General features: G+C 35.8%; 3 protein-coding genes and 1 non-coding gene across 7 annotated transcripts; 2 read left to right on the top strand and 2 right to left on the bottom strand.

Annotated features, from left to right (window-relative positions):
• The first annotated feature begins 323 nt into the window (after positions 1 to 323).
• On the top strand, positions 324 to 2,367 carry LOC105337844 (doublesex- and mab-3-related transcription factor 1). 2 transcript variants are annotated; one of them, XM_011442748.4, is made up of 3 exons: positions 324 to 638; positions 944 to 1,204; positions 1,504 to 2,367. In XM_011442748.4, the coding sequence occupies exons 1-3, from the start codon at positions 440 to 442 to the stop codon at positions 1,944 to 1,946; spliced, it is 903 nt and encodes a 300-aa protein (XP_011441050.2). In that variant the 5' UTR covers positions 324 to 439; the 3' UTR covers positions 1,947 to 2,367. The 2 variants fall into 2 exon arrangements, with proteins under 2 accessions (XP_011441050.2, XP_011441049.2); XM_011442747.4 differs by having other exon boundaries at positions 349 to 647.
• A 319-nt stretch (positions 2,368 to 2,686) lies between these two features.
• LOC105337842 (fibrous sheath-interacting protein 1) lies at positions 2,687 to 14,051 on the bottom strand. Of its 2 annotated transcripts, none has more exons than XM_011442744.4 (13): positions 13,911 to 14,051; positions 8,557 to 8,665; positions 7,948 to 8,185; positions 6,885 to 7,197; positions 6,652 to 6,764; positions 6,264 to 6,377; positions 6,010 to 6,134; positions 5,758 to 5,865; positions 5,494 to 5,652; positions 5,022 to 5,183; positions 3,957 to 4,177; positions 3,414 to 3,568; positions 2,687 to 3,238 (listed from the first exon to the last, which is right to left on the bottom strand). In XM_011442744.4, exons 2-13 carry the CDS (start codon positions 8,614 to 8,616, stop codon positions 2,811 to 2,813), a joined length of 2,196 nt encoding a protein of 731 aa, XP_011441046.3. In that variant the 5' UTR covers positions 8,617 to 8,665; positions 13,911 to 14,051; the 3' UTR covers positions 2,687 to 2,810. The 2 variants fall into 2 exon arrangements, with proteins under 2 accessions (XP_011441046.3, XP_011441045.3); XM_011442743.4 differs by lacking the exon at positions 13,911 to 14,051 and adding an exon at positions 9,205 to 9,480.
• LOC105337843 (mitochondrial uncoupling protein 2) lies at positions 9,563 to 14,079 on the top strand. 2 transcript variants are annotated; one of them, XM_011442746.4, is made up of 6 exons: positions 9,563 to 9,695; positions 11,825 to 12,043; positions 12,527 to 12,722; positions 12,809 to 13,018; positions 13,128 to 13,410; positions 13,941 to 14,079. In XM_011442746.4, exons 2-6 carry the CDS (start codon positions 11,882 to 11,884, stop codon positions 14,050 to 14,052), a joined length of 963 nt encoding a protein of 320 aa, XP_011441048.3. In that variant the 5' UTR covers positions 9,563 to 9,695; positions 11,825 to 11,881; the 3' UTR covers positions 14,053 to 14,079. The 2 variants fall into 2 exon arrangements, with proteins under 2 accessions (XP_011441048.3, XP_011441047.3); XM_011442745.4 differs by having other exon boundaries at positions 9,658 to 9,762.
• LOC117692491 (uncharacterized) lies at positions 13,976 to 16,614 on the bottom strand. Its single transcript, XR_010714566.1, has 2 exons — positions 16,448 to 16,614; positions 13,976 to 16,320 (listed from the first exon to the last, which is right to left on the bottom strand). It is a non-coding gene; the product is annotated as an uncharacterized protein (transcript).
• Positions 16,615 to 17,845: the final 1,231 nt, after the last annotated feature.

Raw genomic sequence — 17,845 nt, 5'->3', positions numbered from 1 at the left:
TGACCCGTTATTTATTTATATATCATAAATCTCGATACAGAAAAATGAAAGAATTAATGAATGAATAAATTAAATGGATAGTCAGTGTCAGGTTGACTTACTAACTTTTCGAGTTTCAATCCGATATTACAAAGGTGGATAAATTTGGGGGTGCATCGGCTTTTCTTCAAAATGCCCCATCTCCCACCTCATCCCCTCCCCCCAAAAAAAGGAGAAATTCAATTCTCAAAATTTGAAATTGTCATTTCATAAACTTTATTTTTAAAAAAAATGATGTTTCGTAAAAATAATCAAATGCCGGGAAAATGTATTCTCTCCGGGACACCTTCACCAATTTATCTTCAAGTTTTCCCGCAATTTTCATTCGAAGTAGGACTTGCACGTTGGAGAAGTTGTACGAAACCTATCCTTTGCTGCTGAAAAATTAGTTTTTGAAGTGATGTCTGGTAACATTATTATCGATAGCGAGTTGTCCACGAGACGGTGCAACAAATGCCGAAATCATGGCCGTTTGGTGACGCTGAAAGGCCATAAACCTTTCTGTCAGTTCAAGAATTGCTCCTGTAAAGCGTGCACTCAGTTGGAGATGAAGAAACTTTCTACTGCACTTCGTAGAAAAGAGAAAATAGCCAGGGACAGTAAAATTGGTTATATTTAAATAGCAGTTTTTATCTGATATTTGAATCATTTTTTAAAATCCTATAACACTCTTTTGCCCATTTTTTAACAATTAATTTATTCAATTTTCAAACTGTAATGATTCACCAAACATATTTGTACACAACCATGTTATATGTTATAAAAGCAATGTTTCGTCAAATATTAATAAATTCATAGATTTAAATAAGATTTGTTTGCTTTAATGCATGGCAAAGGATTAAATCCTTTTCATCACATCTAATAGGTTTGACATTGCTGTATAGTTTCCCTTGCATGATTTTAGATCCACTGTTTGACACTCTCTGCCAGCCACCTGTGGGTCCTTGCCTTGTCAGATACCAGCCCTACAAAGCCATGAGAATTCCGTGCAACAACCCATCGTCAGGTTCCATGGTAGAGTCATGCATGGTCAGATACCAGCCCCATAGAGCACCAATCAAGAGCCAGTGTTACAGCCCGCCTGATACTCTGGTAGAGCCCTCAATTACCCTGAGTCTTCCTAGTCTCCATGCAGCTTCCAATTCTAAGACATCCAGCACCTCATGTAAGAGGGTTGTTTTATGAATACATATTAATAAAGTGCCAAACAAATAAATGTAGAAAAGGGTATTTTAATTGCTGTAAATTCAGGTCAATTTTCAACATAAAAATTGCATCAGGAATTTTTTGAGTTAGGCAAGTTAGCTCAACAATTAAGTGTTTTGGGTGCACAGCATTTGCCATAAGTGAAACACTCACCAAAAAACATAGTTCTCTGAAGTGTTGAATTTCAGAAGATTCAAAAGAATTGTCAACTCAATATATGACACCTCTTGTATGAGAAGGAATATCTTTATATTACAGATAAGACTGAAATGAGGAGGTACAGCAATATCACAAAGAGCATAATGCCCACATCAAAAACAACCATGGACACCAGTGCTGCAGAACCAAGCATTGAGGTGTTAAAACAGAATCTACTGGTATCAACAAACAATGTGATCCAACAAGTACCCAGAACATATTGGATCACCCAGTCTACCAACACTCGCCATGCTATACAGCCACCTAGAGGAAGTCAGGCAGCTGGAATATCTCATCCCTGTTTCTCACTTTCTTCGAGCTTCCATCATGCACCTGCTTGTTCTGTCCAATCCATGCCATGGCTCTGTGAGCCCACGTACACGACCCTGAAGCCAGTATCACACGTAGGTCTGAGTTATTCAGCAGATGGAGCCTTTTGGATGCAACAGGAGCAAGGATCACAGTCTAGGGAGGCGGGGGCTATGTATCGCGACACAAATTAAAGATGAACACAGTTAATGAAATCTGAAGGAATTACATTTAGTTTGTTATGTAATATGGTTTTCACTTTTGTTGTAAACATATATTTCTGCTTATTTGGATCTCTCTATTGAGCAATTATATAATTGAAACCTTTAAATGTACTTTATCATGCATGCTAACCAAACATTCCTTGTAATGAACAAAGAGAAGTTAGGGGACCTAGCAGCTACTGAGGCTAAACAGAGGGATCATGCCAAAGTTAGGCCTGAAGACTGCAATGGGTCATTGTACTATGTGCTCCGAACTTTATACCGGTCATATCTTTTAAAGTTGAAGATATACCAGATATAAGGCCTTTTCTTGGCTCATAAAATATGAAATTAAATTGAATTTGTGTATCTTGATCATTTCATTATTTCAAATAAAATGAATGTTTTAACAGGAACGTGTTAACAAGTACTTTCTATTTAATTGGAGTAATTCTATGAACAAATGCTACTGTGTTTCCACTCAGTGTGGTTCACTTTTGTGGATTTTTGTGCAATAGAAGGATTACAGGTGTTTTAGTCCTAAAAGAATTAAAACAAATGTCAATCAGTATTACTTGCACAGTTGTATTCTGCTTCTGGAGTATCGTCTCAAACTAAGATTTTTCATCATTAACCATGACACCAAAGTGGAAGTAAAGTTATTATTACATGAAGAAAGCAAACAATGCTTTTGATCAATTTCATTCATGGCAAAGATTAAATCACATCTCTGAATTATTTGTATTTTAATGAAGAAAACATTTCATCAAAATAAAGTGTTCAATAAATACAACCATAAAGAGGACGGAGTCAACATGTTCCAAGTTGCTAATATTACAGTACAGAATAAAACCTTCAGGTTGACTGGATCATATTTTTGTCCATCCTGGCCCTCTGGGTCAGGTTACTGGGCTTGTCCCCACTGGGTGGGCGGGGTGTGGATGCCACACTCTCACTGCCTATAGACATGATCTCTATGCTGTCGCTGACATTGGCAGCATTGAAACTGTTTTTTATGGTCAGCACAGAACTGTTGCGACTGCTGCTACTTGATGGTCGCTCATTATTCCATTGAGCTATTAGACTCCCAGATCGGTTTATTTCTGGTAACACAGGTATTTGAGAGTTCCTTGAGTTACTTCGCTCTGTGTCTGTAACACTAGTAAACACCTCACTATTATGAACATTTCTATCCCTTTCATTTTGATCACTGATTTCAGTTTTTTCTTGGGAAATCAACTTCCATGTTTCAGCTGAGATAGAAGTAGGTCTTGACTCGATATCTGAAGAAAAAAAACAATCACAAATATTTTCAATTTTCTTTTCGCATTATAAAATCTAGGGATAATGTCCCTCAAAAAAGAATTCCATTTAGAATTGATATTCTAAACTTCTAATATCTACCCACCCCCCTTCCCTTTTTATTCGACCCCACCCTTCCTTTTCCTGAACACTCACCACTTTCTTCCTCCTCCTCCTTCTCCTCCTCCTCCCTCAGGGTGGACAGTCGGCTCCGGAGGGGGAAATGGGCGTCGGCCAGCAGTTTCTGGAGTTCCTCTTCAGACAGCTTGGGGGGATTCTCCATCAGAATTTCTCGTGCAGACCTGTGACTTCTGAAATACAGTTACACATAGGAGTCATGAAATTTTTAAAACTTTATTTATCAAGTTTTGTTCTTCTTGCATATATCTTTAATGATAATTTACAGTTATTCTTGTCTTGACTGGCTAAGCAATTTATTATCATGAACTTAATTGCCAGGTAGGTCACAATGTCAATCTTACACTTGATGTTTTTGTATCTTTTGTGATATTTTTTTATTTAGAAGCAGAATTTGTCTATGTGGTTAAGAAAGCATAAACTGTATGCTTGATATAAATTTGGTACATGTAGATCTCAAATTCATTCCTTAAAGAATTTTGAAAATTTTGTCTGTTGCGTATTGAGTATATGTTGGATTTTTGTTAATACCTAGATATTTCTGTGTAAACTAGCTATTACCTTGGAGTTATGTCCTCTGATGGCAGATACATGGAATCTGCATCAGACTCGGGCATGGATGCTTGAGATGAAGCAGCTGATCTTTGTGTATCTCGTGATTCCATATCTCGTTGAGATACTCTTGAATCCATTCCCATGATAGTTGAACGAGACAGAGATCTGGCACAATGATCTAACAGATCATTCAGCTGATCCTCTGATAAAGTATCCGGAGTCTCTATCTGTCAGAGGAGAATTATTTGATAAAGTATCTGTAGTGTCTATTTTTCAGAAGAGAATTTGAATAATTTGATTTGGTATCTGGAGCCTATCTGTCAGTTGAAAAGTATCTAGTAAGGTACAGAGATTCTGTTTCTGTCAAGAGAATATGAATACCGAATAATTTATATGTCTGGGGTCTCTGAGAGTAGAAAGTGGTATATAATAGAGAATCAACTTAAAGTTTTTATCTCATAATCTGTAAGTAGAGAATAAATTAGAGGCTTATTAGTAAACACAGTGATCGTACCAAAGATTTCTAATTTGGGGGGGGGGGGGGAAAGAAAAAGATGTGCCCCCTCCCTTGGAAACATCTGCGTAGAAAATGAACGGAAACTACAAATAATTGGAATTTTTCTATGTCCAGGGGGCATAACTCTGTCGAAAATTGCTCGATTGTACCCAAAACTTAACTTGACCTAAATATTATAAGATAAACCTGTATATTAAATTTCATTTCAAAAATCAGCCTCTGCGAAGAAAATGAACGGAAACTGCAAATAATTCGAATTTTTCGAACTTGACCTAGATACTATTATGATTAACCTGTATACTAAATTTCATTTCAATATGTTCAGCCTCTGCAAAAAAAATGAATGGAAACTGTTGGTGGACCGACCGACCGACAGCAGCAAAGCAATAAGCCCTCCCTTCTTTGAAGGGGGGCATAAAATATGATTTATGAATTAAAAATACATTGTATAAAAATATTCCACATTTGGCTTCTACAAACTAAACTCAAAGAGTACACTTAGACATGTGATAGTTGAATTAAAGTGAAACTGGTGAGCATGCACAACTATTTACCTCGATCTCCTCGGGGTTGTGGAGTTTGGCGAGTTCATCCTCTATTCTCTGAAGACGAGATTTTATCTCCCTTTGTTCCTTGTTCTCCAGTAAAGCTCGCTCCCCAAAGTGTTCAAAACTGGAGTTCTTAAACCCCACTGGTGTGAAAAGTTTTTTATGGTGCTAGTGTGTGAACAAAACAGAACCTTATATAATGAAAATCAAGTAATTGTAACCATGTTTATAAATAAAATTGCATGCAAATAACAATACATGTGTATAAATGTGCTATAGATTTCCATCAAATCTATCATATTAGATTTGTTTATATAGATGTAAAAGTAAATTTGATGTACATATTGACCGTATACAGTGGCAATATAAAATATACATTGAAGACAACATGAAGTAAAGCAATTATCATTTTATCTCTGACTCTGTCCATGCTTTCTTGTGCATACAACATGCTATTTTGTATGAAATGTAAACTGACCATTTGTGAAGGACGAGCTGACACTTCCTCAAATTCCTCAGGAGGCAACAGTTCCTTCAGTCGACTGTCAATTCCATCCAGCACCCTCATTTCATCTGGGTCCGGACAGAATCCCTCCCCAGGGCGAAGAGCCACCTGGTAACAACTTTCAGCACCATCCTGTAATACCAGATTGATATGCACTAGTATACATCTCAAAGAAAATATTATTCACTTTAATTGCTGTATGCTTTATCATCAAACCTAAGGTATTTCTCTTCGTACCTCATCTTCTAATACATCTGGAAGCTCATCCAGATCCTTTAACAAGCCTTCCACCCTAACTTTCTCTTCATCTGTCATTGCTATCTCACTACCAGCATCTTTTGCTAACTAAAAAATTTAAAACAAAGAAGAGATGTATTTAACAGTAATTAGTTAATGTAACTGAAATCTTGCAATTTAACATACGGTACTTGTTGAAACTCAGATTCATAACACTAAAATCATAGTTGAAATAGCTGTTAATTTGCATACTTCTTTGTTCCGCTTAATGAAATTTTTCCTTCGACGTTTTCTTTTCCTAGAATCAGCTGACATCTCACTACCAAACTCAGAGTTTGTGTCTTGCTGACTCTGACTATTCTGACTGGTTTGTCCATCTAAAATCACAAACGCTCAGAATTAAATAGAAGACAATACTACAAAGTTTGATAAACTGAACAATGAAGATAAAAATTTCCCTTATTAGGTTTATCATATCTTTATTTTAATGTGTTTTGATTTGAAACCTGATCTCTGGGTGGTATTCTTTTGTTGCTGGTCTTTACGAAGTCCTGGATAATCGGCTTCATTTATTTCAGTAGTGAACACATCTGGTCCTGGACTCTCACTAATCCTTACTCCTACAAAAAAGTTTAAACATTGGTACATGTTCTTTTGAAAACTGAAATGGGGGAATGTCTCTTCATAGGATATCTCTGTTTTGCAGGGTTGTCTCTAAGACCCGGGAGGCGGGGAATTCCCCCGCCTATAACGCCTTAATTACCCGGCTATTATTGTATTTCAAATACAATGTAGATATAAGGAAGACCCCCAAACCACCTGCTACTTTTTCATTTCCTCCTTCTACTTCAATTTTAAGAGACAACCCTGGTTTTGGTTCATTCATTAGCATACCTTCATTGTGTCTTGCAGGTAATGTCAATGCCAGATATTTGTCGGTGTTGTTCTTTTCTTCTCTATTCTCTTCCTTTCCATCTGTTTTCATGCCTTCTATTTCCTCTTTAATCCTGATGGTAAATAAAATATTGAATGCTTCTGAATATATAACTTACAGCTTTTACACTCCAAATGGTCAATGAATGGCATGCTGTCCAATAAGATTTCCATATAAATCAAATTTCCTTTACCTGCGTTCTAACAGCAGTCTATCTCTCTTAACTTCCTTTTCTTTCTTGATCTTTTTGGCCAAGATTCTATCTAGTTTACGCATCTTTAAGAAGGCCTCTTTTAACTTGGGTTCCATGTTTTCTAGCCCCTCCTCGTCTTTACTTGTGTCCCTTGCCCGGGCCCCAGGAATCTGTCCCTGCTCTAGGGCCTCCATTCCCTCCCTGTACACCTCTAGTTCAGACTTCATTTCACTTCTCATCTGTTTGCTGATCTCGGCTTTGATCTCCTTCATAATTTCATTCTCTTCTTCACTATCAACATCAATTCCATCCTCTGCAAAGGGAGGATCAAGCAAATCAGAATTAATATTCAATTTAACTGTAGAATATTTATATCATTTAACTGAATATAAGCTTCATAAGTTTTAAATGAAGATTGATCCAATTCAATTGATGTGTACATGTATAGGTGACTTTATTCACTTACAAAGTAACAAAAGCCATTTCCCTACTTCCACATTAACAAAAGCTATTTCCCTTTGTTGGGTTAATCTGAATCAATCAAAAAGTACTATACCATATTCCCTGTATAGCATATACCGGTACCTCTGTCAACTATACAGTTTAGTGAGTTTATAGCAAGTTTTAGACAGGGTGAAACCGTTTGCAAGTATAAATGGGTTGAAAAAATATAAGGCCAAAATAATAATGTGTACATTAAGTATGCCACAAAACTGTTAAAAATATTTACAGATATACCTGTAAGTTACTAAGGATATTGTGTGGGAAAATCATGGTAACACTGACAAAGGAGAGACTTTCAATAATAAGAAAGTCTTTATACCAGTAATTGATCAGATCATCAAACAATATATCATAACACCATTTGTGGTTTTTTTTCAAAGTTAATATTTTTCAAAATTTCATCTTTGTATTCATTTTTTTTATTGTGAGAATCTTAGTCTTCATTTAATTCAAAGCCTCTTACATATGATCTAAGAGCATTTCATAGGAAATCCAACCAAAGAGCCATCTATTTATGAATTAACACAAACTTTTCAGTGCCAACACTATACAAACTGACCATAAGGCAGCAGAGCCCCACTGATCTCTGGTGGTTTTTGTGGTGGGGGTTGGCGTATAAATTTGGTCACTACAGGTTTCTTTTCATTGGAGGCCTGCATGTCATGCGTCAGCTTCATGAGCTCTTCCTCTTCTTCGTTGGCACTTGGCCATTCCTCCTCTGAAAACTGGTTCTCATCAGAAGAATCCGAATCACTCATGTCTGCAAGGTCCTCCAAATCCAAATGCAAATCCAGATTCTAAAAAGCAAAACAACTTACAAATTGAATTGAGCCCTATTATACTACATGTATATACCATACATACTTTATATACAATACAATGGCGTATATATGTGAAATATTGGTATTTGATTTGAACATTTATCAATTTATTTTGTTTATATTAATTCCATATAGGTGATTCAAAGGAATATGTAGATAGAAATGGGTCTTCTGTGTACTGTACAGGCTATGAAAGAATGAGATCAATTAAGGCAAAAAAATTTTTATTAAATTATTTATTTAATGTTTGCTACTTTCATTAACTACCATTTAAATCATTATTTAAGTAACTAGTAAATAAAAGTAAATTGCAGAATATCTATTGAATAATAAAAAAAAAAACTTACTCCAAAACTCTCCCTGCCTGCAAGGATCCCATTGTTCTCTTGGATTTTCCTTGGATCCATGATACCAGGTAATTAAAACATATCACTTTCTCAGGACATAGGACATGTTCTGTTAAAAAAAAAAACCATCAAAACTTTGTCAATAAGTAAACAATAAATTTATGATAAAGAATTAAGTTTCTCAAAATCAAGCATTATAATGAAATACATCTTCTTCATAGATTTCAATAGCACTTCTTTCACAGGTATGTTTTGTCTAAATGTGCTGCATAAATATCTTGAGTCAGACTATAGAGATTATGGAATTGAATCCCGGTCTGGTCCATCATTTATATCATTCCCATCAGATGATCCTGTTATATTTCTGATAAAAATGTGCAAGATATATGCAAACATTTGTAAACTTTAAGATAATTGACCTTATCAAATAAAGTCTATAAACTAATGAGAAAAGTCTCATGAAAACTTAACAGCACTTATAATTTTACAAATCCGTTTAATAATTCTAAAACAACCCGAATTTCCTTAAACATGACTCGTGAAGTATCTATTGCTTAAAAGATTGAAAAACTCGTTACACACACCGCCGAATGCCTAATAAAGAAAGTGTTTGATTTATCATCTCATATTTATTAATATACACTTTACCTTAACATTTTGGCGATTAGTTGATATAATTTCCATGGAGATCAGATGCTTTCTTCAGTATGAACCATAGTATTGTCTCAGCGACTTTAAATACGACTGTGTTTCATTGTACATTACATATTGTATTACTTCTTAAAAAGAAGCGCTCAATGGGACGATTTAACTTGTGTAAAAGAACACAATCCGTTAAAAATTCAAGTACCAACAAAAACTGGTCATCAGGAATTTTTCTATATCCGGTTCATTGAATATCGAGCCCGACTAGAATTGATACCTTACTCATCAGCTGATCAGATTTATGGCTTAAATATACTAGTAGTCTTTCAAATTCCTTTAATACACGTAAATGTAAAAAGTTTGGATGCAGATATACGATATCGATCAATCAATATAAAACCCATTTCTCACAGCTGTAAGCATGGTAAGATGACCCAGACAATCTTCCATACATAATGCTGTTCCTTTTTTTTCCGGTGTCATAACGTATGGCGGTAAGTTGCAGTTTCCATTTTTATCTACACTCAGCTGTCAGTGATTTCATCATGAAAGTTCAGAGATGTGAGTCAATATTTAAGTATAGCATGAGGGTATGTCAATCATTTTCAGACTCAGTATATCACCAGCGATTATGCCTTTTTAATTTCATATTGTAGTCCTGACTAGAGGTGGAGGGGTCCCGGGTTCGATTCTAGCCATATGATGTTTGCATTCCATTTATATGCTCATTCCTCCTTTCCTATTACATTTGCTGTCGTGACTTGTCCCTGGAACTGACAGGTTAACAATTGCCAGGGGAAGAACCTGGGGTAATCTTTCAGGGCGAAACTCATTGAAGAAGGGAGGAATGTATAGTAGTTTGGGCAATATGGACCATGGATATTAGCCTGGGTAGCTCAGTGGTAGAGCTCCTGACTAGAGTTGCAGAGTAACGGCTCCGGGTTTCATTTATGGTTTGCATATTATTTATATACTCATACGCGTACCTCCTTTCCTATATTACAATATGTTAACAGGTAGAGATACAATATTTGTAATAATATCGGGACTTTCTTTTTCAGTCCAGCAGACCAGATATCATAGACTTAAATCCACATACATGTATTTTTTTTACTCTAGTTTAATTTCATTGTAAAGACATTTTGCTGTCTGTCAATCCATTTATAAATACCTTTGTAAGTAACTTCTTGTGGACCCAGTGCCACTGTACAAAACATTTTTGTTAAATTTTACAAATACGCTGCATAAGAGCATTAAGTTACTTTCAACTGGAAAAATGTTTTTTTCATAAACTATCCACATATAGACTGGGCACAAGCTAAAACAACACTCTCTCTCTCTCTCTCTCTCTCTCTCTGAATCTTCGAACACTTATTAATAATTAATATTACCGGTAGGTAGCAGCAGGTCTATAGCTCCCGGTCTGAAAAAATTCGGATGGATGACCTGGGAGCTACAGTGCCTCCCATAGTAAAAAACTGCAATTTACGGCGCACAAAAAAATGCGCTAGTTTTGGACTGATTAACCTTATTCTCACACAAAATCTGGGAAAACAGTACCATTAAAACTTTCAGGCAATTTACTACTGATATCGTCACTTAACTTGCCTCAGACTATCTCTTAAACATGCTATCGGACCTCGGAAAATGAAGAATATTAATTCACGTCGAGATCGAGAGTCACCATTTTTAAATGTAAACAAACTGCACCACTTCACTTTACGGGGCTGATGATGGTGTTTAAAAGAATATCAGAGGCAAGTGAAGGGACGATATCTGTAGTAAAATGTCCAAAGAAATTTTTGGAGTCAAACATTTGTACAGAATGTGTTTTGAAATGAGATTAATCAGTCCAAAACTAGCGGAATTTTTTGTGCACTGTAAATGGAGTGATATATCAGTGTTGTATGGTGAATGATATTTATAGTAATAATATTATATCAGTGATGCAATAGTTTTACTTCCAATTACTTTCACTGATACATTATTATAAAATAAAAATGAAGACGTATGTTATTCACCAAATTAGTGGTTCCAAAAATATAAAGTTCAAAAGTTAAATATTCGACAAGCAGTGACATGGGCTAGCTTCAAAGTACCAAATATTATCCAGACCATGTATATCATTATGTAGATCAAGGCCTCTTGATGGATGTGAGAGAGACCCAGGGACACCTATTGTACACACCAGTAAATATACGCATGTATCTAGATATAGCCAAATCTACAAACTGAATAAGGGGCTAAACATACAGCTATATTGTTATGTTAATTAATAGGCAGTGAGAAAAGCAGCAAATTTTGTTTGTTATCTTTGGTGAATAATTCTGTAATAAAACAAGCTTACATAACAAAATTAAGTTATTACAACATTAAATACCCTATATAATTTTTAATTAATTAATGGGGAATACATGTATTTAAAATTAATACATGTTAAGAAAATGTTAAGAAAATTTCCCTACCGACTATGATCTACATGTAGAGTATAGCAAGACACAGTGAACAATGCATGGCCCAGTTTCAAACATTCAAATTCAATCATTTCGACTATTAATTCTGAATGCTCTGATAATTAATAATATGATTATTAATTCTGCTGAGTTTATTTTAATCCTTGTAGGAATAGGCGACACCAGCTGATAATGGAACCAGAGTCACTGGCCACCTGTTTGTCACAATGAGCTCACATCACACGGTCCTGCACCATGAGCATTCTCTACCCCCCAAAGTCGAGGGAACACCCACCCCGCTGTGGGTCAAGGTTGTGAGTGCCGGGGCAGGGGCTTGTATTGCAGAGATCTTCACCTTTCCCCTGGACACCACTAAAGTTAGACTACAGGTAAGCTGGACCATTCTGAAAACATGTATTCTATTTATTCTATTCTGCAGGTAACACAGTTCAATGGAAAATGTTGCTATCAATCTAAAGATTTCATTTAGAAATAAATAGGGATAGGGATGAACAGGTATATCAATCTTCAGTAGAATAATGTGGATGATATTTTCCCCCAAACAGTTATTTATGCATTATTAAATGAAAGAATACATGGCTCTGTGCTTGTAAACATTAGACCAGAAACTGAAAGACCCCTGCTTCAGCACATTGAAGATGTGTCTTTATACAAAGCTGTTTTATTGAAAATGACTAATGTAATTAGGAGCTGAGATAGCATAACTGGAGATGGACTGAAGATTCCTCCGGGGGGGGGGGGGGGGGGGGGGGGGGGGGCAATGACTAGTAACCTCTTAGCACCACAGAAGTAAACTAGCCCTCTGAGTGGTTTGACCGGGATCTGATATAACTTTGACCTTTCTTCATTAGGTCCAAAACAATGAGGAGGGTCGCCCCAAATACAGGGGAGTGTTTAGGACCCTTAGGATAATGTTTCAGGAGGAGGGGGTGAGAGGTTTATACACTGGTCTGACCCCAGCCATTCATCGACAGCTTGGATTTGCCACTGTCAAGCTCGGATGTTATGACAGCACAAAACGTTTCTACACAGAGATTAGGTACAGAGGTGAGACATTATTCTCAGTAGTATATTGTATAGTCAAATATTAGCTCATCAATTTCACAATTATAAAATATCGGGTTTGTTGACAGGTGAAGAGGAACCAACCTACTGTCCTGTGTGTATACGGATATTCGCAGGAGTTACAACAGGAGCTCTGTCCGTCAGTCTGGCACAGCCAACGGATGTTGTCAAAGTCCGCATGCAGGCTCAGTTTGGGGCAAACAAGGGGAGATACTCTGGCACTATGGACGCATACCGAACCATCTATAAAACTGAGGGAATGAAAGGACTATGGCGAGGTAATTTAAACTAAAGAATTACTTTAATATGTTTGATTGTTGATATGAAATAAAAAAATCTGCTCTGCGCAATATAGCAACTAGGAATATATGACTACTCTCTATTTAGGTTGTATACCCAATATGGCAAGGAATGGTATTGTAAATGTTTCGGAGGTCGTGACCTATGACATCATTAAAGAAATGATCATCAGGAAAAGGCTTCTAGAGGATGGTGTGCTTTGTCACCTTGCGTCGGCCATTGTCGCGGGATTCTGTGGAACGATTGTATCATCGCCTGTGGATGTGGTTAAAACTCGCTACATGAATTCCTCTAATTCTCAGTATGGAAACATTCTACAGTGCACTGTTTCATTGTGGAAAAAGCATGGCTTTCTTGGGTTTTACAAAGGGTAGGTATAAGTACTCATAAAGGTCTCAGAAAGAAGTTGATGTAAACATATTACGTTTGGCTGTGTATTCTATTCAATGTTTGTGGTTGAATACAGCTTCTACTAAATCGAGTACATCACTGAATGCCATGCATAACTTTATGTATAAGAATAGGAACATTCAGGAATGCGCAAAATCAAATCCAGGCCAACTTGTTAAAAAACTCTATTCTGCAAAGTATCGTACACAAATATAGTTGAACTTCGATATCTCGAACACCAATATCTCGAATACAATGGATATGTCAAAGTGATTTTTAAGTCCCAGCCACTTATTATCTGAGTATTTTACCCTTGATATCTCGAATATTCGGATATCTTGAAGTTTTAAAACAGTCCAACAGTTCGAGATAACGAAGTTCGAAGGTATAGGTACATTTACAGTAAATTGCACATTAATGACATTTTAATGAGAACTCTGCTTCCATTGTTTAATATGTTGTTAGTAGATCTAGACTTACACTGATACACTGATGCCTTTGTCTGTATAGGTTCTTCCCCTCCCTGATGAGGCTTGGGTCCTGGAATATCCTGACTTTCATGAGCTACGAGCAAATTAAACTCCTAGTGCACCCTGATGCTCCCAAGTACCATGTAAGATAGAGCAAACAATCTCAGTCTACAGATATTAACTGTAATTTTATGAGCACATGATGTCTCAGGTCTTGGATGCCAGGCAAATGGTAACATGGAGTTGTAGAGTGAAGTGGAAATTAGTTACCATGTCTACAAACGGAAGGAACTGTTCTGAGTTCTAGTCCACAAGATTATTCATATTTGTATTTAAGGTTGCTATGCCAAAGTCATATTCTATTAAGCTTGTGTGATTTTGATGACTGCATATTATAACAATGTGATATATCAGTTTAATGAAACTAACATGAAGATGTTCTGAATCTGCTACCACTTGCACATTCAGAACAGTTATTTATTTAGATATTTTGATAACATTTATAATGAGCTCAGTTATAACAAATTTAAGGATATAGGGAATTGATTTTGAGTCCTGAAGAGGTGAAAATTGACATCTTCTACATTGTAAATCCATTGGTTTCTAGGACTAATCGAGTTTTATTAAATTTTCTAGTACCTCATTTTCACATTACAGTGTAAATTAATATCAGATATGTATTTGATATATAAATTTAATTTTAACAGCCTGTTTTCTTTGTTAAGATTGTAGATAAATTACAAGGGGCCCTTGGGCCTTAACATTATCCTGTGTTTCATGTAAAAGCCAATTTTTTCTCTCCAGAACAAGGGGTCAATCTTTTTACATTATTAAAGTATAGTTCAAGATTGATTTGTTGATATTTTTTTAAAATGTTATTTAATTTTAGACTGTTAAGAACAGAAAGAAGGATTAACATGACAATAGAAGGTATAACCTGAAACAATTAAACAGCTTAGAATGATATGTCATAAATGACATAATGGTACAATTTTTGTACCGATCATATGTTTGCCCCTAGGTCAAAGAGAACTTCATCTTGAAGTTTTGTTAAATTCTTTTTTGGTGGATGTTTTAATTTTTTAACAACATTTTATTTTGTTATTGTTGTTTCTAATTAAATTCTTTTCTGTAAATCCAACTCAAACTTTTATTTTATACTGTATGTCTGTACATCTTATAATTATATGTATAATGTAATTTGGATATTAGAAGGATTGCTATGTGCTAGAAATCTCTAAAAATATGAATGGTGCTATTGTAAAAATTAAATGTATTATCTATTAAAACATTTTCGTTATGCAATCCTTTGTTATTTTAAGGTATTAGATAGCATAAAGTACTTGTAAATTTGAAAACAAATCCAATAAATTACCTGTAAGTGTCCAATAAGTTTTAAAAAACTGTCCATTATTTTAAAGAATGGACAGTGAAAACTGCCCAGTAAAAAATAATGGATAGTAATTGTAAACTTATTGGACAGGTGACGTGTAATAAAACAAATACCATGCAAAGCCATACATCTGAAAACAAAATGAAATTTATTTAGGCATGCTCTGAAATATGATAATCCAAATGAACTGATACATCTCTGAAAAATAAATCAAATCCACTTATACGCGAGTGGAAAATAATCCAAATGCAGTTGTATATACGGTATCTGTGGAATCAGGAAAATAGTATTCAAATCCAGATTTCACCGGTTATCCAGATATGTTTTAAGGATTTCAAAACTTAAATTTGAAATAAATATTTCCCTGCTCAATGTGAATTTCACGGGGTCCACATTCTCTTTTTGAATCCTCTTCAGTGCGTAGTTTCTTGACGTTTTCTATGTTTTCATCTTCTTTTGGAGGATTTTTTTTTCCGTGAATTATTTCGCTCACTTTCACTAACTGCGCATCTTGAGTTCTTTTGTACGAGCGAACCGCAGATGACCTGTGCCCAGTTTTTTCGGCAATTAGCTGTTCGTCCACTCCAGCATCATACAATCGTGTTGCTGCCGTTGCACGTAGAGAGTGGTTCGTAAAATGGCCTGAAAACCCCGCTCGTTCACACAACTTGCCGACCGTTTTTTGCAAAACGTGAACCCCAACTGGTGCGTCCGCATACCTTGTTCAAAACGTACTGTTATCTGGCTATTGGGACCAAATCATAGAGTACGATGTTCCTGGCCAGCCCGGAGAGCGAAATGTAGGCCTAACTGGAAGAGCACTGTATCCAAAAGTTTTGCAGGGCTATCTCTCCCTAAAATTCCCTTCCTCCACATGATGTCTTCCTGCTCAGCTGTGATAATTTCTGCTTTCTTTTTATCCAGTCCTAAGCCACGACTGGAAAGTTCCTTCATTTTTGAGTCTAATACAGTTCTTAATCCTTGAAACTTTTTGTCATCCAGAAAGCTAACAAAACAAACGCCCCGCCTTTCTCATAAAATGCTGAATTGCACAAATAATTTCATACAAAGTATTCGGCTTATAGTCCAGTCCAGATTTATTTCTCACTTCAGCGACAAAGTAGCTTAAACACTTGTCAATTTCATCATCTTACATGTTCATGATGTTCTTATAGACACAGTTCTGAATTAAATCAAAATCTGGCCCAGCCTCCATATCTAGAATGTCACTTAGAACACCATCCGTGTTTGGATGATTTTCATTATCATCCTTGAATTTTGACTGAGTTAGGAAAATGCTTTCTCCATCAGAGGAAGACATCTCAGTACTAAGACACAAGTAGTGTGAATGAATAAAAAATCATGCAGTTCAAGTTATACCTAAAAAGTCACCTGTACCTGTCCACTAAGTAGACAATAGAAAGAGAATTCTACTCAGGGCTGCTTTTTTGTTAGGGGTGGTTAAAAATAGCTCTCTTTATTTTCATTGTCTACTGGTGTACCTGTTGCAGTCTATTCTTAAAACAAAAGAGGAGAATGTTTTAAGTTGGATATAAGCCTCAAATTGTCCATTCTGTGAGAGAAAGAACTGATCTCGGCCCTTCGGGCCTCGATCAGTTCTTTCTCTCACAGAATGGACAGTTTTTGGCTTATATCCTTTACATAAAAAGTGTTAATACCTAATGAAACAGATTTTGATGTTTTAATTTGTAATGAATATTCAGTTGTCTGGAATTACCTGTGAAATAAGTTTTGGAAAATATTTTCTCAAATACACACTGCATAATTCTTTGTGAAAGTTATTTTTAAACAATCATATCATTTTTTTCCCTAAAGGCAGAAAAATTCGAGGTTCATCATAATTTGATCATTTTTAAACCTACATCTGAAGGGTGTTCATGTTATCTATGTGCAATTTCGCCTTCCATTATTTAACAAGACACCCATGGACCACATCACTCACCTGAGCAACAACAGGCATGATAAAATCAGCATAATGGAGTCATAATATAAACTATCTGGACAATGTGGTATAGTACACGTAGATCCTGTGTAAATAAAAACCCATTCCCATCCCCCCCCCCCCCCCTTGGATATTCTTGTGTTTATAATCAAGTCCCTTTTCAAACAGGATGATTTTATTGTCATATCACATGTTGAGCATTGCAGTTCTTAAAAAAAGATCCTTTACAATTGTTTACATCAAACTCTGAACTCCTTGTGAGGCCCAAGAATCGTCCAAGAGCTAGAGTCTAAAAAATTTTTTAAAAATCGGTAACATGTCAAAATTCTTGCATATAGGTAAAACCATATATGATAACAATTCAGTTTTGTGAATTATTAAAATGTACAATCGGATCCTCAATGTGGCCCCACCCTACTCCTGAGGACTTTGATTTTAACGAATTAGAATATACACCATCTGATTTGCTTTCGATAAAGTAACAGCTTCTCTAAGCAAAAGGTTTTTCAGAAGATTTTTAAAAGATTTAAAGATTTTTCTCAATATGTTCCTATGTAAAAATGTGCCCCCCCCCTCCATTGTGACCCCA

This window comes from Magallana gigas, chromosome 6 (genome assembly GCF_963853765.1).
Source record: "Magallana gigas chromosome 6, xbMagGiga1.1, whole genome shotgun sequence".
NCBI classification, from domain to species: domain Eukaryota; kingdom Metazoa; phylum Mollusca; class Bivalvia; order Ostreida; family Ostreidae; genus Magallana; species Magallana gigas.
This window is presented reverse-complemented; position numbering and strand designations above follow the sequence as displayed.

Coding starts and splice junctions, on each gene's coding strand:
- LOC105337844 (XM_011442747.4), top strand. CDS start 440: ATGTCTGGTAACATTATTATCGATAGCGAGTTGTCCACGAGACGGTGC. Junction 648..943: donor AGCCAGGGACAGTAAAATTG/GTTATATTTAAA, acceptor GCATGATTTTAG/ATCCACTGTTTGACACTCTC. Junction 1,205..1,503: donor TAAGACATCCAGCACCTCAT/GTAAGAGGGTTG, acceptor TTTATATTACAG/ATAAGACTGAAATGAGGAGG.
- LOC105337842 (XM_011442744.4), bottom strand. CDS start 8,616: ATGGATCCAAGGAAAATCCAAGAGAACAATGGGATCCTTGCAGGCAGG. Junction 8,186..8,556: donor CAGGCAGGGAGAGTTTTGGA/GTAAGTTTTTTT, acceptor TTTGCTTTTTAG/AATCTGGATTTGCATTTGGA. Junction 7,198..7,947: donor TGGGGCTCTGCTGCCTTATG/GTCAGTTTGTAT, acceptor CTCCCTTTGCAG/AGGATGGAATTGATGTTGAT.
- LOC105337843 (XM_011442746.4), top strand. CDS start 11,882: ATGAGCTCACATCACACGGTCCTGCACCATGAGCATTCTCTACCCCCC. Junction 12,044..12,526: donor CCACTAAAGTTAGACTACAG/GTAAGCTGGACC, acceptor TTTCTTCATTAG/GTCCAAAACAATGAGGAGGG. Junction 13,019..13,127: donor AATGAAAGGACTATGGCGAG/GTAATTTAAACT, acceptor CTCTCTATTTAG/GTTGTATACCCAATATGGCA.